Raw genomic sequence first — 24,192 nt, 5'->3', positions numbered from 1 at the left:
GATACACATTCATCCACATAAAGCTTAAAACAACAAAAAAGGAATATCTTTTGTGGACCTTTCACCCTGTCAAATTTGTTGTAAATGAGAAATTTTTTTTTGTAATTGGTAAAATGTATACGTATACATCTGTTTCTTGTATTAAACAGATGAGCAAATTTAATCATTTATAATAAACACACCTGGAAAATTGTACAGTTACCGAACAAAGACCAAAAAAGCTGGATGGCCAACTTCACCTTTAGTCTATCCCCGAACTGTTACTATTCTATTTTTTTCTGAATAGATAATGTTAAGCTATAATTTATACATGCGTGACAAACTTGCTACCTCATCTAAAATACACACATATACAAGTAGTGTGTAATTAAGGATTTATTTATTTATTTGAGTGGTGTTTTACGCCATACTTAGGAATATTTCACTTATGTGACGGCGGCCAGCATTATGGTGGGAGGAAACACCAAAATAATAATGCACAAAATTTGAGTTGATAAGGAGGAAATTTCCTTTTTCAAGTTCTGTGTTCAAAACAGGTTAAAATGATATAACTGTAATTAGATTTAAAAGTGTTTATTTATTTATTCATTTATTTCATTTGTGTTCTACTTCATACTCAAGTATATTTCATATATATGACCAGGGCAGATTCAAAAATGAGTAACATACATACATACATTTCTGAGTATTTCGTGCCATGAAAAACATGAATGGTATCACCATAATTGAAAAATATCTGAGTGAAAAAAATTAAAGCATTATAAATAATAGCAATAAAATTGACTTTGTTCTAAAATATCATCAAAGAACTATGAATTCCAATATCAATATTGCCATAAATTCTCTTTGGAAAAAATATTAGGTAAAATTTTAAAAAATAATTTCTAACAGACAAAATTAAAAGTGGAATCAGATTGTTGATAGCTCCTTCACTGAAAGTTTACAACAGGATGCTTGATTTGTTCTCTGTCTGGGAGAGATTTCCAAACACTAACAAAAAATTGACTTGTACTGTGACAATATCTGAGATCTGGACTACACATCATCAGGGTATGAATACAGCCCACGATTCACACCCTGTACAATGATGTCCGGTAAGCTACCTGGAAGAAAACAAGAACATCATTATACATCATACAATGACTCAAGAATGTCTTGGAAACTTGACAATAGCTTTAAGTACCTCTTCCAAACCATGTAAAACTGGTCTCAAAGAAGTACAAAATAGGCCTTATCTTCAATGGCAAACGATATTATAATAAGACATTATTCATGTCCTTTCACAACTTAAATTCCACAACTTACACAAAATTTCTTTAACTTTTTCACAGGTTTAAAGGCAATTATGAAAGTAATTTATCCACCTCAATCTTTTGATTATGGTGATCATTTATCTTATGTGGATTTTGCCAACATCAGGGCTTCACAGCAAATATAGTTATTTCATTCTAGGCAGAGAAATTCCCTTGCGACCATGCCAAAAAGGTTAAGAAATAGGATAAAACATTTTAAAATCAATCACTTATAACAAAGCTATACAGGCAACATCTAGAGAGCTACCAATAACAATTCCTGTTTAGTTTTTGTACATTAGCTTGACAGGAGGTCTCAATATTACAACTCTGACACTGAATCATGTAAGAAGATTATATCACATTAATGATAATCAAATTTTATGTCCTGGCAACCTATTTGCGACTTGCTGTTCATGTTGGTTTGACATGTTTGACAGTAACACTTACTTCTGGAATTGTCTTGTAAAAATGCTTCTCCCACAAAAGACACCACAGGCTGATGGACAACAGTTGAGCTGAGATTTAAGTCATCTAGTGAGCTGTGGAAACAAAACAAAACATACAATGCAGCTTATGAAATACTTGATTAAGAGGACAGTTACATAGGGTCTGTAAGTTAAGCATGTGTTTTGCATGCTTTACATTCTTTATTTATTTCACTGGAGTTTCGTGCTGTACTCAAGTATATTTCACTTATATGATCGGGGCAAGCATTATATTTATTTATATATTTGATTGGTGTTTTACGCCGTACTCAAAAGTATTTGACCTATATGATGGGGTCCAGCATTATGGTTGGAAGAAACCAAGAGTCTGGGGGAAACCCAAGACCATCCGCAGGTTGCTGTGGGACCTTCCCACGTACCGTCAGAGAGGAAACCAGCATGGGCTGGGCTTGAACTCACAGCGACCGCATTGGTGAGAGGCTCCTGAGTCATTGTGCTGTGCTGGCCTGTCAACTCCCTGGGCCACTGAGGCCCCGACAAGCATTATAGAGGCCTGAAACCAGGAAAAGCCTGAGGTAGGGGAAGGGGGTGGGGGTGGGGGTGGGGTAAGGTGGGGTGGGTTAGGGGGAGGGGACCCACAACCATCCACAAGTTGCTGGACAACCTTCCCATCGCATGCTATACAGGGTATAATACTGGGATTTTGACACTTAAACAAGTTAAGCTGTACAATAAATAATTACTTTATTTATTTTCAATTGGTGTTTTACACTGTACTCAAGAATATTTCACATATACGACTTTGGCAAGCTTTATGGCGGGAGCAAACCAGACGGGGACCAAGGGACAATCATTCGGAGGTAATTAATTTAATTATGTACTTCTTTTACTTGTTTCACATTGCACACGCCACACCTACTTCCAGTGTAACTGATTTCAGAATGTGAGTGATTCAAGGGTTTTTTGTTTCCTGTTATATGTGACAATGCTCAGAAGAGATGAGCTGTAGCAAAGACCTTTTGGTGCCACAAACGTAACACAAATTTACATTAGTGTGTAGTTTCTTAGTTTTCATTAGCACAATACATCAGAAGTCTCTTGCCAATGCAGTGCCTGTGAGTTCAACTCCAGTACATGCTGTCTTTCTCTCAAATCATAATGGGACAGTGTGCCAGTAATCTACAGATGACCTTGGCTTTACCCTGGACCTCTGTTTTTTCACACCTTATGTTGGACATATAGGAGAAATATTCTTGAGTATGGCATAAAACACTAATCAAATAAACCAAATGATAAATCATAGTGTTGATGACAAAGCACAATCACAATATTCTAAATATAACATGGATCACTTGACACTGAACTTACTCAAAGCTTGCAGAAAATGCTGGCATGCTGATTTCTAAAAACTTTAGATAACACTTTGGAATGCTCTCAGACTCCATGACTCCCTTGAAAGAAAACAAAAACATCACACATCGCAAGATGAAAATGGTGAGATAGATAGGTATAAATTACATGTACATGTAATCATGGACAAGAATACACAAAGAGTAAATTTAATAAAATGAACGCAATCTTTGACAAATTATCATTTTTATCATAGCAAAAATGGTGAGTAATGTTATGTGTCACATGGGCACGTACACGCCAAGTTTACTTTGGCGTACTAGGGGAGGTAACTTCATCAAAGTACACAGAAAGGCACAATTTTGGATTATGTCCCCTTAAAACAACCTTGTCACAAAGACATATCCACATCAACTGAATTTTGTTCTTACTTCTTTAGTTGTTTAGGCTTATTTTACATGTATCAGCATAAATGACTCACTTATGGTGTCATTTGATATTATTACCTGTAGATATTTCTGCAGAGCCACACGTCGGTGTTCTAAAACTTTATGATTCCATTTCATAATCTTCTTTGGAGGGAATTCTGGTGTTTTTTCAATTTTCTTCAACTGTGAAGAGAAGTAAATAATTAATTTTGTTCATATACACACAAACTTCAAAGGGTCACAAAAAGATGGAATTGCCGCATATCTCATAAAACCACAAGGCAGTAGCTGAATTTCTATTAATGTTATCATCAAAATTTCTGTCCCAAGGGCATCTTAATAGGGTGGATAAAAGTAAAGGTTTTTTAATTTTTGGGAGAGTTAAAAGTAGCCTTTGTTCAAAGAATGTACTCTTATATGCCTATATCCAATTATTCAGTAGAGGTCTTCAGTAAATCAACAATGGAGATATCTGGTTGGTATCAATCGGCCCAAATTCTAAGTTAACCATCAAGTGGGAACTTATATAAAACCCTATGAGAGCAAATTATACCCAATTATCTGCCAAGTACGGAAATCGACATTGTTCAATTTAGCGTTCCAATTTAACAGGGTGAAAAAGCCACACCTGTAATGGTTAAGTATGAGTGGACAAGGCATTGCTTGCATTGTTAGGTTTCAATAGGATCTCATTTAAACCCGTTTGGCACATTGGGCATTCTTGATTTGTTGTACTCATGTTGAATCTCACACAAGAATGAGGTTTTGAATGCCAAAGTGCGACACAAGATCTCTGTTCATGAACAAGATTTTAATTCCCCAATTCTCCGGGGTTGGAGAACAAGAACTCTATTGAAATCAAACAGAATCGGAGCTCTTTTTGCACTGACAAATTCTGGCACAAGAACATTACACTCAGATAAGACACATACGTGGATTTCAATGCAGCCACTGATTACAAGTATTGTTATCAAACCTGTTTATGGAGTTCCTCAAACTCTGTGTATCTTTTCTCCACAGTGTGAACTCTTCCTGAGACACAAACTTCCACACAAAACACCTGTCAAACAATAAACCAAAACACAATTTAGCGATCATTTTTCTTTGAATTACATGTACGCCTGAGGGTTAAAATCTCACACTGACTCCACTTTTGACGATGTCAGAGATAACCTAGCTAATTCTATATTCTGTGACTGGGCCTATATGGTTCTGATTTAACAAGGAACAGATTCCTGACTGTTGCAGCATCTGTTAACATGTGAGGGCTTTGCCACATTGCCAACTCGGCTATTCTCTTTGCTGATCGACTGAGAACAATTTACCTAACCACATGTCCGTTAAGTACATTCCACTACAATGGTGTCAGGTTTATGGACAGCCAAAACTGCACATCCCAGTAGAATAACCACCCTTTACCCACATGATGTGTGACATCTCCTCACATTACTGGTGACTGCTTGGCTGGTCTAATGATTAGAACGTCCACCTCGGGGTGAGGAGATCTGGGACCAAATCTAGGTCAGGTCATAATGAAGACTCATCAATGGTACAAGTTTGGAATTGCCTGGCTTGGCACTCAGCGCTGAAAGGTTAAGGCAAGGAAACAGAACTGGCTGGCCTGGTGTCAGTATAATGTGACTGGCTGGGGTGTCAACATGTCTTTTTGGCATGATACTTTATTGGTCCATGATGACTTGCCCTGCCATAAGAAGACACAGTACATGAAGATGAGCTGACATCTTATTACTCCTTGTCGTCATATGACTGAAAATTTTTTGTGGTAATCACAATACCCAAGCATTCATTCTTTCACATTGTTGGTCAGGTCTGATATGGACTCTTGCTAGAGCTACGTGCACTTCTTTGATGGCTAGGCCAGCTAAGATCCTTTCAGTCGCAAACAATCTCTGTACCAGTACCAGTCTCAAACTATTGAGGCACACTTGTATAATAAAAGCTACATCACTAGTTTCCAGCATAATGAATGAGATATGTACCCTATTCATACATATAACTTCTAAGACAAGCCCATCCTCTCCTTGTTATGTATATTTGTAGCAGTACATTTAACTTATTGAACCTCCCTCTAGCGTTTCCTATCAGTAAGAATACTAATCAGAAATGCAAAGCAGAGGACATCGCGCAGAAGGACACAAAACTCACCCCATACCATGTCTAAATTATTAGGCTAACATTAAGATCACTGAAAACTGTTAATTAGATGTCTGCTAGAATAGGCCATCTTGAGGACTGGGTGTACTATTTTTAAACTCTGACATTCATAACATGACCAATGTCACGCTAAATGTAAGAATTTCAAAACAACATTTGGCTCCTGAGTTAGTAAAATCTGGGATTAAGGTAAATGTCCCGGGGAAAACCTATGCACAACCTGATTTTACTTCGTGAGTTTCTTCCGCCAGTCCAGTGTCTGCTTCCAGTTCTACTTCAATCAGGAAGATTGGTATACACACATACAAAGTGGGCCTACAACTTTACAAATACCGGTACCCATTCAATGATTCATAGGCCAGCCGTACGGTCTGTATGAACAACAACAACATACGCTACTGAACTCATTGTTTACAACATGTAAGGAGATAGAATTAATTCACGACTTTCAGTTAAAATGTTAAAACTTGTTCTCGTCAAATCACCGTGTAACTGTCGTCATTTTCATCCTTGATTTTCCTAAAAGTTGGAATAGAAACACGTCTCATAGTTTGTGGTCCTCCCAACGGCCAAATTTCACAAGTAACTCCCCCTTAGCGAATTCTCCACGTTCGGGAGTATGAAAATACTGAACGGCGGGAAAGATTCAGAAACATGACAGATGAATGAGCTCATCGTTGTACATGTGATAATATACTGGCAAAATGTCGTTGGTAAGCCTGACACCACGCGCAGATTTAACATTCCCTTCGCACGATTTATTGTGGTCTGGCCTATCTGTCACTTACTGACCTATAGCACAATTCTAGGTTGCACTGAAGCGTTTATAGCACTCCATCAAACTTATGCTCTAAATGTTCCTATATGTATTCTTAGTAAAACCCACATATTGCTTGGTTGTTGGCGTACCTTATTAGAAACAAAACCCAAGATAAACATCAAAACTGCGGCTTTACGTTTCCCTCTTCAGCCATGTTTGACTTCGCTCTGAAGTCTGCACTCTAGGAAAACGTTGCCCAAATTCTACACCTGGAACAAAATTTTCAAATATATGGCAGAACTTGCTGTAGCAGATTTCTCTGCTCTTTTAGATTTTCCATAGAATGCCAATCTCGACAGAACATTGGACGTACAGTCTGGTAAAGTAGCAGTTAACAGTAGACAGTTCGTGTGTGTGTGTCGTCGGGCTCAGCGGGTACTCATGGGAGGTGTAGAAGTTGGGGGTTTCCTGGAGCAGATGTATTAGATGAGAACGTCAAGTCTGAATTCTGATGTTTATCAACACTTTTCTTTCAAGGCCAAACGACCAAACAACATGTGGGTTTCACTAAGAATATATGTAGGAACATTTAGAGCATAAGTTTGATGGATCGCTCTAAGTGCTTCATTGTGATCTGTCCGACTGCCAAGTTACAGCATAGCGATGTGGTAGAGCTAGACTGTAAAGTGTAGTTAGGCTGTTAGGATCTGGCTTCCCACCTATTTGGCAACACTGAAGTGTAAGGTTTGAAGCCTTTGGGGAAAAAGATTCATCACTAGTGATTCATATTAGGTAGGGATATTGCATATGAGTGTTGGTATTAACTTGTCACTAGTGATTCATATTAGGTAGGGATATTGCATATGAGTGTTGGTATTAACTTGTCACTAGTGATTCATATTAGGTAGGGATATTGCATATGAGTGTTGGTATTAACTTGTCACTAGTGATTCATATTAGGTAGGGATATTGCATATGAGTGTTGGTATTAACTTGTCACTAGTGATTCATATTAGGAAGGGATATTGCATATGAGTGTTTGTATTAACTTGTCACTAGTGATTCATATTAGGTAGGGATATTGCATATGGGTGTTGGTATTAACTTGTCAGTAGTGATTCATATTAGGTAGGGATATTGCACATGAGTGTTCATATTAACTTGTCACTAGTGATTCATATTAGGTAGGGATATTGCATATGAGTGTTGGTATTAACTTGTCACCAGTGATTCATATTAGGTAGGGATATTGCATATGAGTGTTGGTATTAACTTGTCACTAGTGATTCATATTAGGTAGGGATATTGCATATGAGTGTTGGTATTAACTTGTCACTAGTGATTCATATTAGGAAGGGATATTGCATATGAGTGTTTGTATTAACTTGTCACTAGTGATTCATATTAGGTAGGGATATTGCATATGGGTGTTGGTATTAACTTGTCAGTAGTGATTCATATTAGGTAGGGATATTGCACATGAGTGTTCATATTAACTTGTCACTAGTGATTCATATTAGGTAGGGATATTGCATATGAGTGTTGGTATTAACTTGTCACCAGTGATTCATATTAGGTAGGGATATTGCATATGAGTGTTGGTATTAACTTGTCACTAGTGATTCATATTAGGAAGGGATATTGCATATGAGTGTTTGTATTAACTTGTACATTGTCATTGTGGCTACCAGCTTGCAGATGGAATGGTATTTAAAAACTTATTGACGATTTACAGTAAAATTTAGATACCTTTAGAATATAAATAGCGGATTAAGTTGTAGCTAAATGGTTTTATATGTACCTTTAAGTTTAAAACTGTCTTTTAATGCAGTGTTTTCAACGTTTTGGAAACATGAATCTTAGTTAAATCACAGAATTGTTCTAGCCCTAGAATTGTGCTAACTGACTTAGTGTTACAGTCGGAAGGAAGTTAAAAATGTGGGGGTATGGCAGCAGAGGAAGGCTGCACGAGTTGGACAAACTCACAGCGATTGCACGATGAGAGGCTCCTGCGTCAATGTGCTGTGTTGGCATGCTAACCACATGGGTTACAAAGACCCTAATGACAGTTTTAAGACTCTACCCAAGCACATTAATCCCTGGATGCTCCACAGCTGTAGATTGCCATGAACATATTCGTGAACAGCTGATTCACAATGGGGACACCTAGAAAGTACATAGTGTGAGAAAGGACATGGTGAAAAATTAGTTTTGGTGTGGTGGGTGCATTCTAAAATAGAGATGTACCTACTGCCTCCATTGAGATTACATCCCTAATAGACTTCGGCGGCGTACTTTTTACAACAGTGATGTCAAAAGCGAGGCTTGTGCATTACGTCACCTGATCTAAGATGACTGCTTTCGCCTTAAGTAAACATCAGCATCAGATGGCGGACGGACCGAACTGTTGAGCGGTGCGCTATTTACAGGCATATGTGGGTATTATTATCATCTCCCTCTGTGCTCAAGCTGAACCATGGCAATTTAAATACATTTACACACTTTTCACTTGATTTTGCACAACAGAATTCACAGTTATCGTGAGTTCTTCACGGTGTTCTCGATGCTGGATGACCCAAGGCATAAGCTGACATACAGGACTTTTACCATACCTAGTCGACTAGACTGCAGTGACATCTCTTTTCTCACATGCCGCATGAAGAGTGGTGACCTGCTTTGCCTCTAACTGTACAGAAACCCCACTTCTGGCCTTGGCATACGCGATAACTTCTTCGAACTCTCTTTTCATGCCGTCTTTCGTGGGCGCCGCCATGTTGAATAACTTAATATTCATTAGATAATATGTGAGTAAATAGTTCAGTTTTATTTTGGGTGTTTGTAGTTGCTTGATTTTATACCATTAACACTGATTTAGATTCAAGAAATCTAAAAATACTTATTAAATATCTGATACTCTATCAACAATTATCCCCAGATTTTGGGGGAAGTCACTGCGCTGATGGCGCCCATCTGTACACGAGCCTTGTCTAGGTACCGTAGGATCATGTAGAAAGACAGTTTAAATGTGTATCACGGTACATCAGATGTGGTCGAGGGACGGTCTAGGCCGCAGAAGCTCACTGACACTAGATTGCCGTATAGAGTTGTCAGCTGGTAGTGTAGTTATGTCTGTTGTCACAGCATTGGTAAAACAGTTGTCAAGCCATTTGAATTTTTGAATTGAAAGACTGCTTCTGCATATTTTGATTTCAATCTTCAGCCAAGTCTTCGCAGGGTACGTGCTAGCTGCCTGACCTAATTTTACCAGAGACCCTTGTATCCATCCAACAGGCCATACTGCTATACGTGTACTGTGTGCTTATAATAAAGATATGGCCCGCAACAAAGTATCAACGATTTTAGGAATAAAGCATTTCTCCACTAGTTTTACACTAATCTGCACTTCCTGGTGTCATGTACTTGAGTTTTGCAAAAATCATCATCAGAAAACATCAACATGATTTATCTGCGCACATCACCTTTGATTTCTAACTGTTCTCTCCTATAGTATCACCTACATGTTTTGTGATTGAGTGACACAGAAGTCATCAAATCCCTTACATGTACAGATAAGCTCTTTATGCCTTTGTTATTTGGCTTCACTAAAGCGACAAATTTATGGCTGTTTGCGTGATATTCTGTGAGCATGTAGTTATTGTTAAGACTAAGCTGCAAGATACATGTATCTTACCTGTATGTCAACTATATATGCAGAACTAAAAAACGCAGCCATATTGTGTAAAACATATTTCAGCATAATGTTCCAGTGAGGCAGCATGATGTTCTAGTGAGGCAACAGGATATTCTGGTGAGGCAGCATGGTGTTCAAGTGAGGCAGTGAAATTTGGTGCGAATCAATCGATTGTTCACGTGTCCGTTATGTGGAGTGTAATTGTGCACAACGATAAATTGGTTACGCTGAAAACAAGTACTGTGAACGAAGGCTGTCATTTGGTGCCATGATGTGTTCTGTATTGAAAGTGAACTCAGTGCAATTATTTGCACTAAATGCTGTCACCAGCTTTACACTCTGCAATGACTCTTGTCATTTGTGCGTACATGCATCTAGATCGGACGTGCGGCTGATCATACACGGATCATACGTCCATGATGGGTGGCTCATGCGCGGATGTTGGCACCATTCTCATCTTACACAGATCTTGATTGGCTGGTACATGTAGCCCATGTGCTGTGAGCATGTCAACGGTGATAGCTGTTAAAACAACTTTGTGGAGGAGAGACCATGAATTAGGGGGGCTGTGGTGCTCAAGTGTTCGTAATATGTCAGTCGATGATGTCATTTCCTGAATATTTCTGACCACTGACCAAATATGCATAAAATAGATTGGTCATGAAGAAATATAAAACGTGAGTCAAATGAAAATTAAAATCCACTAAATTCAATAAACCGACACTCATTGTATCTGGTGCATGTTAATCCACTTTGTAAACAGTGTAACAAAATTAAGTTCCCCTCAAAACATTGTTTGATATCTCCCTTAATATGTACCAGATCGCAGTGAAGTTTTGCACACACCATCCCAGTAATCCGGTGGATGTGGTATATCAAGGATTCACATGCAGGTGCAGTTGTGCGCTAATACGCATGCGCAAGCTGAAAATTGATCAATTTTGAAAATTTCACAAAAGAAGTCAATCAGATTTTTCACCCCCAAACTTTGATTTCATCAGAGAATTTTTGTTACCAATCCTGAAATATTTGTGTGGGAAATTCAGGCGGATAAACATAACCTGCTTCAGGTCAGACACCATCTTCAGGAAGAGTGGTTAACCATCCTGCAACGTCGGACCGCACGCCTCATCAACACAAGGCGAGTGCGTAGTCGAAATGTGATACAATTTTGTGGCGACTACACACAATATTGTTAATTACTGAATCATCGAGTGAAAATGATCGAATTCTGTGATAAAATAAAGAATTGCCTTTGAAAAATCTGGTTGACTCCTTTTATGAAATTTTCAAAATTGACCGATTTTGTGCATGCCCATTAGCGCACATCAGCACCTGCACATTTATCCTTGATATATCACGTTCGCCGGATTACTGGGATAGTGTGTGCAGAATTTCATTGCGATCTGGTACATATCAAGGGAGATATCAAACAATGTTTTCTGGGGAACTTACTTTTGTTGCACTGTATATAATCGACTCGCCGACTCTCACTTATTGCTGTTATCGCTGCTGGTGGCTAGAGAAATTAGAGAAGGGGGATAATACCCTTAGTTAAGAGTTTCTCTATAAAGTAATGAAGGCATTCTCTTAACTTGATTTTTGATTGGTGTTTGTTTGATTGATACACTTCTCATGGTGTTGATCAATAGACACTGAGCAATTCTTATGACTGGTACGCTTCTCATGGTGTTGATCATTAGACACTGAGCAATTCTTTTGACTGGTACACTTCTCGTGTTAATCATTGGACACTGAGCAATTCATATTATCAGTATGCAGGGAAGGGATGTGGAAGTGTCATGAAGGTACACGTAAATGTTAAGTTTGGTGGCAATTTCAAAATTGTATGAATCCAATTTCAAACCAATTTGGAGATATCTGTCCAGAACGTGAAGTTAGTTAGTACAAGTACCATTTGAGAAACAAATGAATTCAAATGCACACCTGCTTTTTCACAGTCTGTTTCTCAGTAAATGTTAAAGTGTATTTTGCTAGCTCAGAAATATGATGCTTAAGCTTTAGGAGGCTGCTGTCTGATATGCTTTCCATTAGGCATTGTATTTATGATGTAATGAGATAAGACTTGTCCACTGCATCATGTGCATCACAAAACCATTGCTCCTATGCTTGATGACGCCATATAATTTTTTCCAACAATGAATTTTTAAAGAATGGCCGACTGTGCTTGTGGCACAAAACCATTGCTCCTATGTTTGATGACGCCATATAATTTTTCCCAACAATGAATTTTTAAAGAATGGCCGACTGTGCTTGTGGCACAAAACCATTGCTCCTATGTTTGATGACGCCATATAATTTTTCCCAACAACGAATTTTTAAAGAATGGCCGACTGTGCTTGTGGCACAAAACCATTGCTCCTATATTTGATGACGCCATATAATTTTTTCCAACAATGAATTTTTAAAGAATGGCCGACTGTGCTTGTGGCACAAAACCATTGCTCCTATGTTTGATGACGCCATATAATTTTTCCCAACAACGAATTTTTAAAGAATGGCCGACTGTGCTTGTGGCACAAAACCATTGCTCCTATGTTTGATGATGCCATATAATTTTTTCCAACAATGAATTTTTAAAGAATGGCCGACTGTGCTTGTGGCACAAAACCATTGCTCCTATGTTTGATGACGCCATATAATTTTTTCCAACAATGAATTTTTAAAGAATGGCCGACTGTGCTTGTGGCACAAAACCATTGCTCCTATGTTTGATGACGCCATATAATTTTTCCCAACAACGAATTTTTAAAGAATGGCCGACTGTCCTTGTGGCACAAAACCATTGCTCCTATGTTTGATGACGCCATATAATTTTTTCCAACAATGAATTTTTAAAGAATGGCCGACTGTGCTTGTGGCACAAAACCATTGCTCCTATGTTTGATGACGCCATATAATTTTTCCCAACAACAAATTTTTAAAGAATGGCCGACTGTGCTTGTGGCACAAAACCATTGCTCCTATGTTTGATGACGCCATATAATTTTTTCCAACAATGAATTTTTAAAGAATGGCCGACTGTGCTTGTGGCACAAAACCATTGCTCCTATGTTTGATGACGCCATATAATTTTTCCCAACAACGAATTTTTAAAGAATGGCCGACTGTGCTTGTGGCACAAAACCATTGCTCCTATGTTTGATGACGCCATATAATTTTTTCCAACAACGAATTTTTAAAGAATGGCCGACTGTGCTTGTGGCACAAAACCATTGCTCCTATGTTTGATGACGCCATATAATTTTTCCCAACAACAAATTTTTAAAGAATGGCCGACTGTGCTTGTGGCACAAAACCATTGCTCCTATGTTTGATGACGCCATATAATTTTTTCCAACAACGAATTTTTAAAGAATGGCCGGCTGTGCTTGTGGCACAAAACCATTGCTCCTATGTTTGATGACGCCATATAATTTTTCCCAACAACGAATTTTTAAAGAATGGCCGACTGTCCTTGTGACACAAAACCATTGCTCCTTTGTTTGATGACGCCATATAATTTTTCCAAACAACGAATTTTTAAAGAATGGCTGACTGTGCTTGTGGCACAAAATCATTGCTCCTATGTTTGATGACGCCATATAATTTTTCCCAACAACGAATTTTTAAAGAATGGCCGACTGTGCTTGTGGCACAAAACCATTGCTCCTATGTTTGATGACGCCATATAATTTTTCCCAACAACGAATTTTTAAAGAATGGCCGACTGTCCTTGTGGCACAAAACCATTGCTCCTATGTTTGATGACACCATATAATTTTTTCCAACAACGGATTTTTAAAGAATAGCCGACTGTGCTTGTGGCACAAAACCATTGCTCCTATGTTTGATGATGCCATATAATTTTTCCCAACAACAAATTTTTCAAGAATGGCTGACTGTCCTTGTGGCACAAAACCATTGCTCCTATGTTTGATGGCGCCATATAATTTTTCCAACAACGAATTTTTAAAGAATGGCCGACTGTGCTTGTGGCACAAAACCATTGCTCCTATGTTTGATGATGCCATATAATTTTTTCCAACAACAAATTTTTAAAGAATGGCCGACTGTGCTTGTGGCACAAAACCATTGCTCCTATGTTTGATGACACCATATAATTTTTCCCAACAACGAATTTTTAAAGAATGGCCGACTGTGCTTGTGGCACAAAACCATTGCTCCTATGTTTGATGACACCATATAATTTTTCCCAACAACAAATTTTTAAAGAATGGCCGACTGTGCTTGTGGCACAAAACCATTGCTCCTATGTTTGATGACGCCATATAATTTTTTCCAACAACGAATTTTTAAAGAATGGCCGACTGTGCTTGTGGCACAAAACCATTGCTCCTATGTTTGATGACGCCATATAATTTTTCCCAACAACGAATTTTTAAAGAATGGCCGACTGTCCTTGTGACACAAAACCATTGCTCCTATGTTTGATGACGCCATATAATTTTTCCAAACAACGAATTTTTAAAGAATGGCTGACTGTGCTTGTGGCACAAAATCATTGCTCCTATGTTTGATGACGCCATATAATTTTTCCCAACAACAAATTTTTAAAGAATGGCCGACTGTGCTTGTGGCACAAAACCATTGCTCCTATGTTTGATGACGCCATATAATTTTTCCCAACAACGAATTTTTAAAGAATGGCCGACTGTGCTTGTGGCACAAAACCATTGCTCCTATGTTTGATGACACCATATAATTTTTTCCAACAACGGATTTTTAAAGAATAGCCGACTGTGCTTGTGGCACAAAACCATTGCTCCTATGTTTGATGACGCCATATAATTTTTCCCAACAACAAATTTTTAAAGAATGGCTGACTGTCCTTGTGGCACAAAACCATTGCTCCTATGTTTGATGGCGCCATATAATTTTTCCAACAACGAATTTTTAAAGAATGGCCGACTGTGCTTGTGGCACAAAACCATTGCTCCTATGTTTGATGATGCCATATAATTTTTTCCAACAACAAATTTTTAAAGAATGGCCGACTGTGCTTGTGGCACAAAACCATTGCTCCTATGTTTGATGAAGTTATATGATTTTACCAGCCTTTCTAGAGTTATCTAGGGTTATTATTGGCATAAACTATAAATTTTCAATTCCAAAACTGTACATATGTAAATTTGACTGTTTGCCTTGAAGAGAGTTTATACCACTGATACAGTTCTCGTTCACACTGGATAACACACCTGATGTACATATGTACTTAGTGATACATGTTATTGTCTTGGTCAGCCAATTTAATGCCACAAAAAAGTAGTTCTGAGACTGGTTTATACCTAAAGCTGCCAATTGTACCCTCTTGCCAAGCAAATATAACACAAAACAGTACTTGTAGTAGTTACCAGGGTCAAGGGTTTATACTTCCAGAATTTAGCTAATTTGCCATGTGTGCTTATACGTGTATGTCCATAACAATACTGATATGGTCCGCTAGCTAGCCTAACAGTCTGGGTGCCAACACAAGAGAAATGGCTTGTAACCAATTACTTGTTTATATATACAGAATGCTACAAGAACCTACGCGCAGGTATTTTACAGGTGAACACATGTATTAACACTGCCAAATAAAAGTAATAGTTAAATGTTATTGGTTTTATCACTTGATTTGCACATGCCTTTCTGTTGTCAAGCTGTCAGAAGTTATTGGGATTTAAACAATTTTTGGAGCAATGTGTATTAAAAACCTTCTTCTTGGGGAGGGACTACTTAGACTGGCTTTGTGGTATAGTATACATGCTGGTAAATGAATCTTTAGGTGTCTTCAGACAGTATTTGTTTAGAGCAGTGGGCCTTTTATAATCTGGACAATTGGGAGGTTAAGGGCATTGTCAGCAACAGTCTACGTGGTGTCTGGTCTAGTCACGCTTGTAAGCCAAGAGCACCTCTTTATCTTCTCCCTCAATTATTTAAAGTCATATTTGTCCATATTAGCATATGGCTGTGTATTTATTATACAGGTGTAAGGCTGTGTTGGTTGTATTTACAGGCTGTGTCCATGGCTGAGCTCCAACCCACGGGGCCTTGGTTACAGTTAATGTGCACACAGCCAGGCACCTGACATGGTGAGTAGAAGTTGTCTTTGAATTTGCTGGACCCTATGTAATATTTCTCTGTGACCTTCAAACTCTGATTACATGTACTTAATTATAAAACTGAAGAAGAAGTGCATGTTTTAATATCAATGATTTCATATCTTACAAAGTATTTCCAGTTAATTTTATAATGTGTTCCTTCAATCTTGTCCACAGTCACTTTGACTACATTTGATTATTAATTTTGAGTTCATTTTAACATAATAAATACTGAAAATTAATGCCACTTAAGTGTACATGTGTACTTTATTATTAATATATTATTTGTGAATTATTCTACATGCCCTTGGCACATAGGTCACACTCTTCTTGGCCATGTTGGGATCGCCTTAAGTACATGTAAATGAATGTAAGTTTTTCCTAAATAAAATTTAGATTTAGAGCCACATAAATCAGATATTCCTATTTTGTTGATATGTGTGTAGGTGGGGTGGTTGGTTGAAGGTCAAGAGGGTTTATTTGTCATCCTCATGGTAGTTTCTGTGGTGACCCTAGCTGGTTGAGTGGTTTAAGAGTGCTTCATTTCAAACATTGGCCCTAGACACCAGGGAAGAATGCAGATCTCGTTATTAAAATGGGCTGTAAGTGTAAGTGTTGTTGGTATACTGCTATGTGGTCACATAGTTTATGGGCCTACAACCTTTCCGGGGAGCGGGGGAATGGGTTGGGATATGGGGTCAGTTAGCGAGCTAATGTTATTTTTGAGATGGATTCTAGCTACACATTAGCAAATGTACTGCCATATCAATTTGAACCCATAGAGGATGATGTTGATTTATATCTTGGACATCTCCAGACTTCAGGTGCCAATTTTTTCAGAATTTTATCTTTATCCAGGCATTTCCAAGCGCACTGGCTATACAGACTGGTAAGCTATAGCTATAGAGGGATTCTAAAGTCATACCTAAATGTGATGACAACTACCGGTACATGTTATTGTCGCCATTCATAATAGCCCTTGCCTAAAGGGCATATGATTGTGTATAATATACTGTGTGCAGAGCAGCAAACCATTTTATGTAGAAATTTGATATGCTTGTTGTCACTCTTGTAGTAATTTTTAACATTGAACTAAATTGCAAAGCTCTGACAGCTTGTAAAGGTTGGACTTGTATGACATAATTTGGCAGAGACGATGGAAAAAATGCACAAAATCCAGATGCTTTTCATGGTTCTCATTGCAGTATAGGTCTTGGGCCTATCTCTGTATCAGATATGAGGATCAAACATTTAATATGAAGGATTCTGCTGTGTGATTACAGCATGCAAATATACTTGATATTCTAATCTGACCTTGTGAAAATGAAAAGCTGTCAGGAAGGAAATGATATTGTAATACGTTGTGGATGTACTTTATTATATTATCCTACTTTGGTTGTTATTCACTTTCATATTTGCTTTGTTCTTACTTTGTTAGTTTGTGCTGTGTATAAAGTGTAGATCGGTTAACAGTTGAGTCCAGTTTAATTTTGGCTGACAGGTTTAAAAGTAAGTTTATGTTGACAATGCAATCTGGCATGATTCCTAACTAGACATTTATGATTTGAATTATTTACAACATTCTTTGTGGGTTTACCGGTGTCCTATCTTTTCTCCCGACATCAGGTATTCAAAGTACTCTCCCAGTAGTTTTTTCTTCCCTGCAACTTTATACCTCTGCTGATTGTGTCTGTCCCTTGGGTGAGTATTGACCCCCAGAGGGGTAAGACCACATATGTCATCGCCTGTCTAGGTAATGTTTGCTTGTATATCAGATTAATGGCTTGGTTTCTGCTGAAGACAACATTTTCTGTAACATGCCAGGTTATATGAGGCATGGCATAAGTGGGGCTTATCATGTTTAGTCCACCTGAGAACACAGGTATGTTGATATACTGCCGAGACCCAATCTTGGAGTAGTTTGGTGTCAGCCTCTGGTTTTGTTCATGTTGCTGGGAGCGTAGGTTATGTCGGGTGTGTTATTGAACCTCACTCAGTCACTCAGCTGTCAAAAATGTAGGAACAAGGGTCCTTTAGAAATGGCTTCTGTGTGCATCCAGTTTTATCTACTTTAATAGATCTGTTGTTGTGCATGCTAACAAGTTTATTTAGTGTATCAAACTTTATTGTAGCTGTTAATATCAGCTGTAATATTAAGATGTTTGTCTGAATGGGTGTTGGTAATATTTATTGTATCTTGCATTAAGGTGCAATAAGGTGGTTTATGATCTCACAGTTTTTAATAAGATGTATCTCTGGTTGAGGTGTTGGTAACCTTTACCGTAGTTTGTGAGTGTGCATTCCATGGCCCCACAATTTGTTATAAGATAGTTGTCTGGTTGAGGTGTTGGTAAGCTTTGTTTTAGCTTGTGAGGTTGCAATTCATGGCTCCACATTTTGTTATGAAATGGTTATCTGGATGAGGTGTTGGTAAGCTTTGTTTTAGCTTGTGAGGTTGCAATTCATGGCTCCACATTTTGTTATGAAATGGTTATCTGGATGAGGTGTTGGTAAGCTTTGTTTTAGCTTGTGAGGTTGCAATTCATGGCTCCACATTTTGTTATGAAATGGTTATCTGGATGAGGTGTTGGTAAGCTTTGTTTTAGCTTGTGAGGTTGCAATTCATGGCTCCACATTTTGTTATGAAATGGTTATCTGGATGAGGTCTTGGTAACATTTATTGTAGCTTGTCAGTGTGCATTTCATGGTTCCACAGTTTGTTATGAGATGGCTGTCTTAAATGAGGGTTCGATCCCAGCCCTGGACAGAGACTTTTTCCACATTCCTCTGCCTGCTTCCTTGAGTTTTGGGTCTTGGTGTCATTACACATTTTATAGAGCTCTTGCGCATGAAGTTGCTTTAAAGTATTTGCTTTCCAATAACATGGCCAAACACATTGATCTATGTGTTTATTTGAGAGAGACTGGATACTCTCTCTAGCAGTTACTAGTTATTAGTTATTTGAATAACCAATAACTAAGCCTGCACTGGGTTAGTTATTCAAAATCATTTATTTTACTAATAACTAACACAGCAGTGAGTTAGGTAATCAAATAACAAATAACAAACTTGCTGCTCTTTAGTTATTCCAGATCAGTTATTTGAATGACTAATAACTAACAAGCAGCGGGTTAGTTATTGGAATAACCAATATCTAACCCAGCAGCAGTGTAGTTATTCAGAATCAGTTATTCTAATAACTAATGACTAACACAGCAGCGGGTTAGTTATTTAAATGATTAATAACTAATCAGTAGTGGGTTAGTTATTTGAAATTAGTTATTTTAATAACTAGCACAGCAACGAGTTATTTATTCGAACTAGCAGTGGGTTAGTTATTTGAATAACTACTAACTAACCAGCAGCGCTGTAATAAATCGAATAACCAATAACTAACGAGCAGCGGGCTAGTTTTTGAAATCACTTATTTGAATAACTAAAAGCAAACACAGCAGCGTTTAAGTTATTCAAAATCATTTTTTCGAATAATTGATGACTTACACAGGAGAGGGTTAACTGATCTGATAACTGATTTTGAATAACTAATCCGCTTCTGGTTAGTTATTAATATTCAAATAACTGATTTGGAATAACTAAAGAGCAGCAAATTTGTGATGCTGCTGTGTTAGTTATTAGTTATTCAAATAACTGATTTTGAATAATTAACCGGGTGCTGGTTAGTTATTAGTTATTCAAATAGCAAACCTGGAGCTGGCTTAGTTATTGGTTATTCAAATAACTAACCAGCTGCTGGTTAGTTATTAGTTATTCAAATAACTAACTAGCTGCTGAGTTAGTTACTAGTTATTCAAATAACTAATAACTAGCCGGCTGCTAACTTCAGTGTGCTTTTATTTGATTAGTAGTTTACACCTTTTTCAAGAATATTGCACTTAGACGATGGCAACCAGCATTATGGTGGGAGGAAACCAGGCAGACCCCAGGGGAAACACACTAATATCTGCAGGTTGCCCCAACACATTGACTGTATTTGCTACACATACAAGTATGGGGAAGTGTTGGTTATTAATTGACAGGTCATTGTTTTTTGTACACACCCAAGCTATATCATTGCCCAGATAAGGAAATATGATAAAAGTCAGAAGAAAAGGATGGGAATTTTTAAGCAACTGTTCTGTTTTCTATTGCATCAAACAGACTTCAAAACTTTCTTGTCAACCAACTAAATCTTGAATGGTCAAATAAGTCAAATTCTAAAGTGTATATTTGTTATAGTGCTTCTATCTGGTTAGGACGCAGTTATATTCAACCCAGATTAAAATAATGTTTGTTTTCTTATTTATTTATTTAATTATTTATTGTTGGTGGGTGGAAACCGGACAGAACCTTGTGGAAAACTGACCATCTGTAAGGCGATCTTGCCATGTACAACTGAAGAGGAAGATACAAGTAATAAAACTTCCCTATGTTTTCTATAAAACAATGCAGAGGCCAGGGCCAACAGAGGTTGATGTTAACAAAATAGTGTATCTGACGATCAAGAATCACAAAATTTCCTTGGTTCCTTTTCAGATTTGTCATGGATAAGTGTGGAGGTGAGCAGGAGTACACGTCTCTGGTCTGTTGGGGTAGTGGAGAGTTTGGTCAGCATTCCCACGGACACGGAGAAGATGTGGGGTTTGGGGCAGGCACTGTCCAGCAGTTCCTCTCAGCTGATTGGTCAGATCAAGTCAGGCTAACAGCCTGTGGAGCCAGTCATACCGTCGCTGTTACAAGTGAGATGACTTTTTTTGCAATCTTTAAAGAAATGGCAACAAAAGTATCAAACAAGTATCCCACCCAAAGTTTAAAGCTGTTCTTTTTATATTTTTTTGTAATTTTGATGTTGTGTAACCATTTTTACCATTAAAGTAAACACAATTACTTACCTAGAGAAAGTCCATAGTGCTACCATGTTATCAGTACTGACCAATCAAGGGTTTTTTTTTTTTTCTAAATTGGGACGACACCCGTTTCCTTGGCGACATAACACAAACATTGTTTCACCTTTCCCCATTTACCATTTCTACTGAATGACCTTAGGGTATGAGTGATGTGACATTGTGTGTTCTGGTTTTTCTAAAATGGTGTATCACAAGGCCTAATAAGAATTCTATGTTTGGAAATAGAGTCGTAACAGAAAGTGTGGCAGGAAGAAATGGCTGTGGTCTTTAGACCTGTTTCCATCCCTCGTCTGAAGTATCTAAGGCTAAATTATTTATTTATTTATTTCCTTGGTGTTTTACGAAAGGCTAAATTATGTTTTGTCTTTCCTTTTAGTATGAGAAGAGACTACTGCAATAGAAGAACTGTCCCCTATCCTAGTTAAAAAATTATATAGGAGACCTTTAAGAATTAAGGCAGTGTACATTACTGCCCAGTCCTAATGGTATTTCCTACACATACATCATTGGTCATAAAAGCGTTTGTGAACTATATAATGAGCTGTGTAGATGAACTATATAGATGAACCAGAACCAATCTGGATAAAGGCCTGTAAACTGCCAAGTCATCATGGGAAAGGCCTTTTTAACCAGTATTGTCACTGGCAGTGAATACATGATTAAAGGAGAAGCAAACATGAACATTATGTCAAAATCGGATAAAAGAGCATCAAAACTTATCTGCAGGTATGGTGTGTGATATTTTTTTCAATTTTTTTGCAGGAGAGAAGAGTATTTAAAAATTTTTTGTTTGGTGGGTATATGGGATGAACTTTTGGTATTTATCATTGTTGCATAATTACATTCTAAATAAGGTTGTAATTTTTTTGGAAAGTAAATTTGTTCTTTATTTCCAAACATGCATTTAATCTGAATTATGATAATATTTACGAATACAATAAAAATATGAATATGATCACAATGCAGGTTGAACACATTTGTTAGCTGAAAAGACCAAATTTTAATGCAAATATATTTATTAAGCATGTGTTACATCCTCATTTATAACATTATTACACAAAAATGATATGTACCAAAAGGTGGTCCCATATACCCAGCATACAAAAATTATTTTCATGTGTCTTTTTCTCTTTAAAGAGAAATGGAAAAAATGACTGAAGACCACATTTACAGCTAACTTTTCGCACTCTTCCACCTGAACTTTATGTACAGGTTTTCTTCACCTGTAAGGGGAGAATACTGTTTCTCTTTGTCCCGTGAGGCTGGGGATCTGTGTTGTCTCCCTTGCATTCTCTATACCAATTGGAGATTGCAGCCCAGCACCTGTGGACTTCACCTGCCAGGGAAATGGGTAGTAGACGATGAAGTGAAGGGTAATATGGGGTATATATAACAAAGTGTAAGGAAATCATCAACAATGGGTGATATTCTAAGAGCAATGTTGGATAATTATTTGGAATTTTACATGTAGGTGTTGTATGTGAGACACCAGGACAATGTACACAGCACATCTAAATCAGGAGGGTTAACAAAGGATAGTTTAGGAATTGCCTTGCTGCCAAGTTGAGTTTTGTATTAACTTCAGTGATATTCAGGCAACACAGGTGAAAACCTCTATGTCCATACTTTTAATGCCTGTAGACAACCAGGGTGAGTAAAACGGCAAATGCCTGATTGTCTGTAATTCCGAATGTTTGTATTAATTAACACTTAGGTTATACTGACCTATATTGGTTCCTGTGGAAGGTTAAAATACACCTTTTGTGGAATTGTTATATGAGAACCATAAAGCTTTGTGTGTTAATTTTTAAAGCATGGGAAAACATATCCAAGAATCAGATGTGGTTATTTTCACAAGAGAGCTTACTTAGTATATTTCATAAAAGAATTTCCAAATGGCACTCTGACTTCTTTCCTGGGACCAAAGGATGTAATGAATTTGCTAACATGCTGACATGTAACGTAGTTCCTACTGGATATTACTACATGTACATGCAATGCTCAAACGTAAACCTTTAGGATTTCTAGAAAAATTGCCTTACAGATTTTGGTATGTTATTAGATGCATTAAATTTTTTTATTTATTTATTTATATGATTGGTGTTTATGCCGTACTCAAGAATATTTCACTGATACAACGGTGGCCAGCATTATGGGGGGAGGAAACCAGGCAGAGCCCGGAGGAAACCCACAACCATCCGCAGGTTGCTGCAAGACCTTACCACTTACAGCCATTAAACTTAAGCGAGGTAACCAAATCTCTTTGCTGTCAGGTATATGAAGGTATAGATCAACTGCAGTCATTACAAGAAAGTAAATGATCATTCCTTTGTCATATAATACAGGGGAATATAGCGTTCAGGTACAGTCTGTTCATCTGCCTATAATCATTCCTTTGTCAGATAATACAGGGGAATATAGCGTTCAGGTACAGTCTGTCCGTCTGCCTGTAATCATTCCTTTGTCAGATAATACAGGGGAATATAGCGTTCAGGTACAGTCTGTCCATCTGCCTGTAATCATTCCTTTGTCAGATAATACAGGGGAATATAGCGTTCAGGTACAGTCTGTCTATCTGCCTGTAATCATTCCTTTGTCAGATAATACAGGGGAATATAGCGTTCAGGTACAGTCTGTCCATCTGCCTGTAATCATTCCTTTGTCAGATAATACAGGGGAATATAGCGTTCAGGTACAGTCTGTCCATCTGCCTGTAATCATTCCTTTGTCAGATAATACAGGGGAATATAGCGTTCAGGTACAGTCTGTCCATCTGCCTGTAATCATTCCTTTGTCAGATAATGCAGGGGAATATAGCGTTCAGGTACAGTCTGTCCATCTGCCTGTAATCTTTCCCTTGTCATATAATGCAGGGGAATATGGCGTTCAGGTACAGTCTGTCCATCTGCCTGTAATCATTCCCTTGTCATATAATGCAGGGGAATAAAGCGTTCAGGTACAGTCTGTCTGCCTGTAATCATTCCCTTGTCATATAATGCAGGGAAATAAAGCCTTCAGGTACAGTCTGTCCATCTGCCT

General features: G+C 37.8%; 2 protein-coding genes across 2 annotated transcripts in view; one reads left to right on the top strand and one right to left on the bottom strand.

Annotated features, from left to right (window-relative positions):
* Positions 1–938: 938 nt before the first annotated feature.
* On the bottom strand, positions 939–6,268 carry LOC135472747 (sorting nexin-24-like). Its single transcript, XM_064752409.1, has 6 exons — positions 6,180–6,268; positions 4,496–4,579; positions 3,598–3,702; positions 3,110–3,192; positions 1,743–1,834; positions 939–1,103 (listed from the first exon to the last, which is right to left on the bottom strand). The coding sequence occupies exons 1-6, from the start codon at positions 6,240–6,242 to the stop codon at positions 1,036–1,038; spliced, it is 495 nt and encodes a 164-aa protein (XP_064608479.1). The 5' UTR covers positions 6,243–6,268; the 3' UTR covers positions 939–1,035.
* Positions 6,269–6,334: 66 nt separating this feature from the next.
* The window catches only part of LOC135472746 (uncharacterized), a 59,941-nt gene continuing 42,083 nt past the window's right edge, over positions 6,335–24,192 (top strand). Inside the window, exons 1-3 of the mRNA XM_064752408.1 lie at positions 6,335–6,407; positions 16,165–16,240; positions 20,783–20,985. Coding sequence (XP_064608478.1) covers positions 20,790–20,985 — 196 coding nt within the window. The 5' untranslated portion in view covers positions 6,335–6,407; positions 16,165–16,240; positions 20,783–20,789. The remainder of the gene's footprint in view (positions 6,408–16,164; positions 16,241–20,782; positions 20,986–24,192) is intronic.

Source organism: Liolophura sinensis, chromosome 8, assembly GCF_032854445.1.
Source record: "Liolophura sinensis isolate JHLJ2023 chromosome 8, CUHK_Ljap_v2, whole genome shotgun sequence".
In the NCBI taxonomy this organism is placed as follows: Eukaryota; Metazoa; Mollusca; class Polyplacophora; order Chitonida; family Chitonidae; genus Liolophura; species Liolophura sinensis.
Note: the sequence above shows the minus strand (reverse complement) of the source record. Positions and strands in the feature narration are given on the sequence as shown.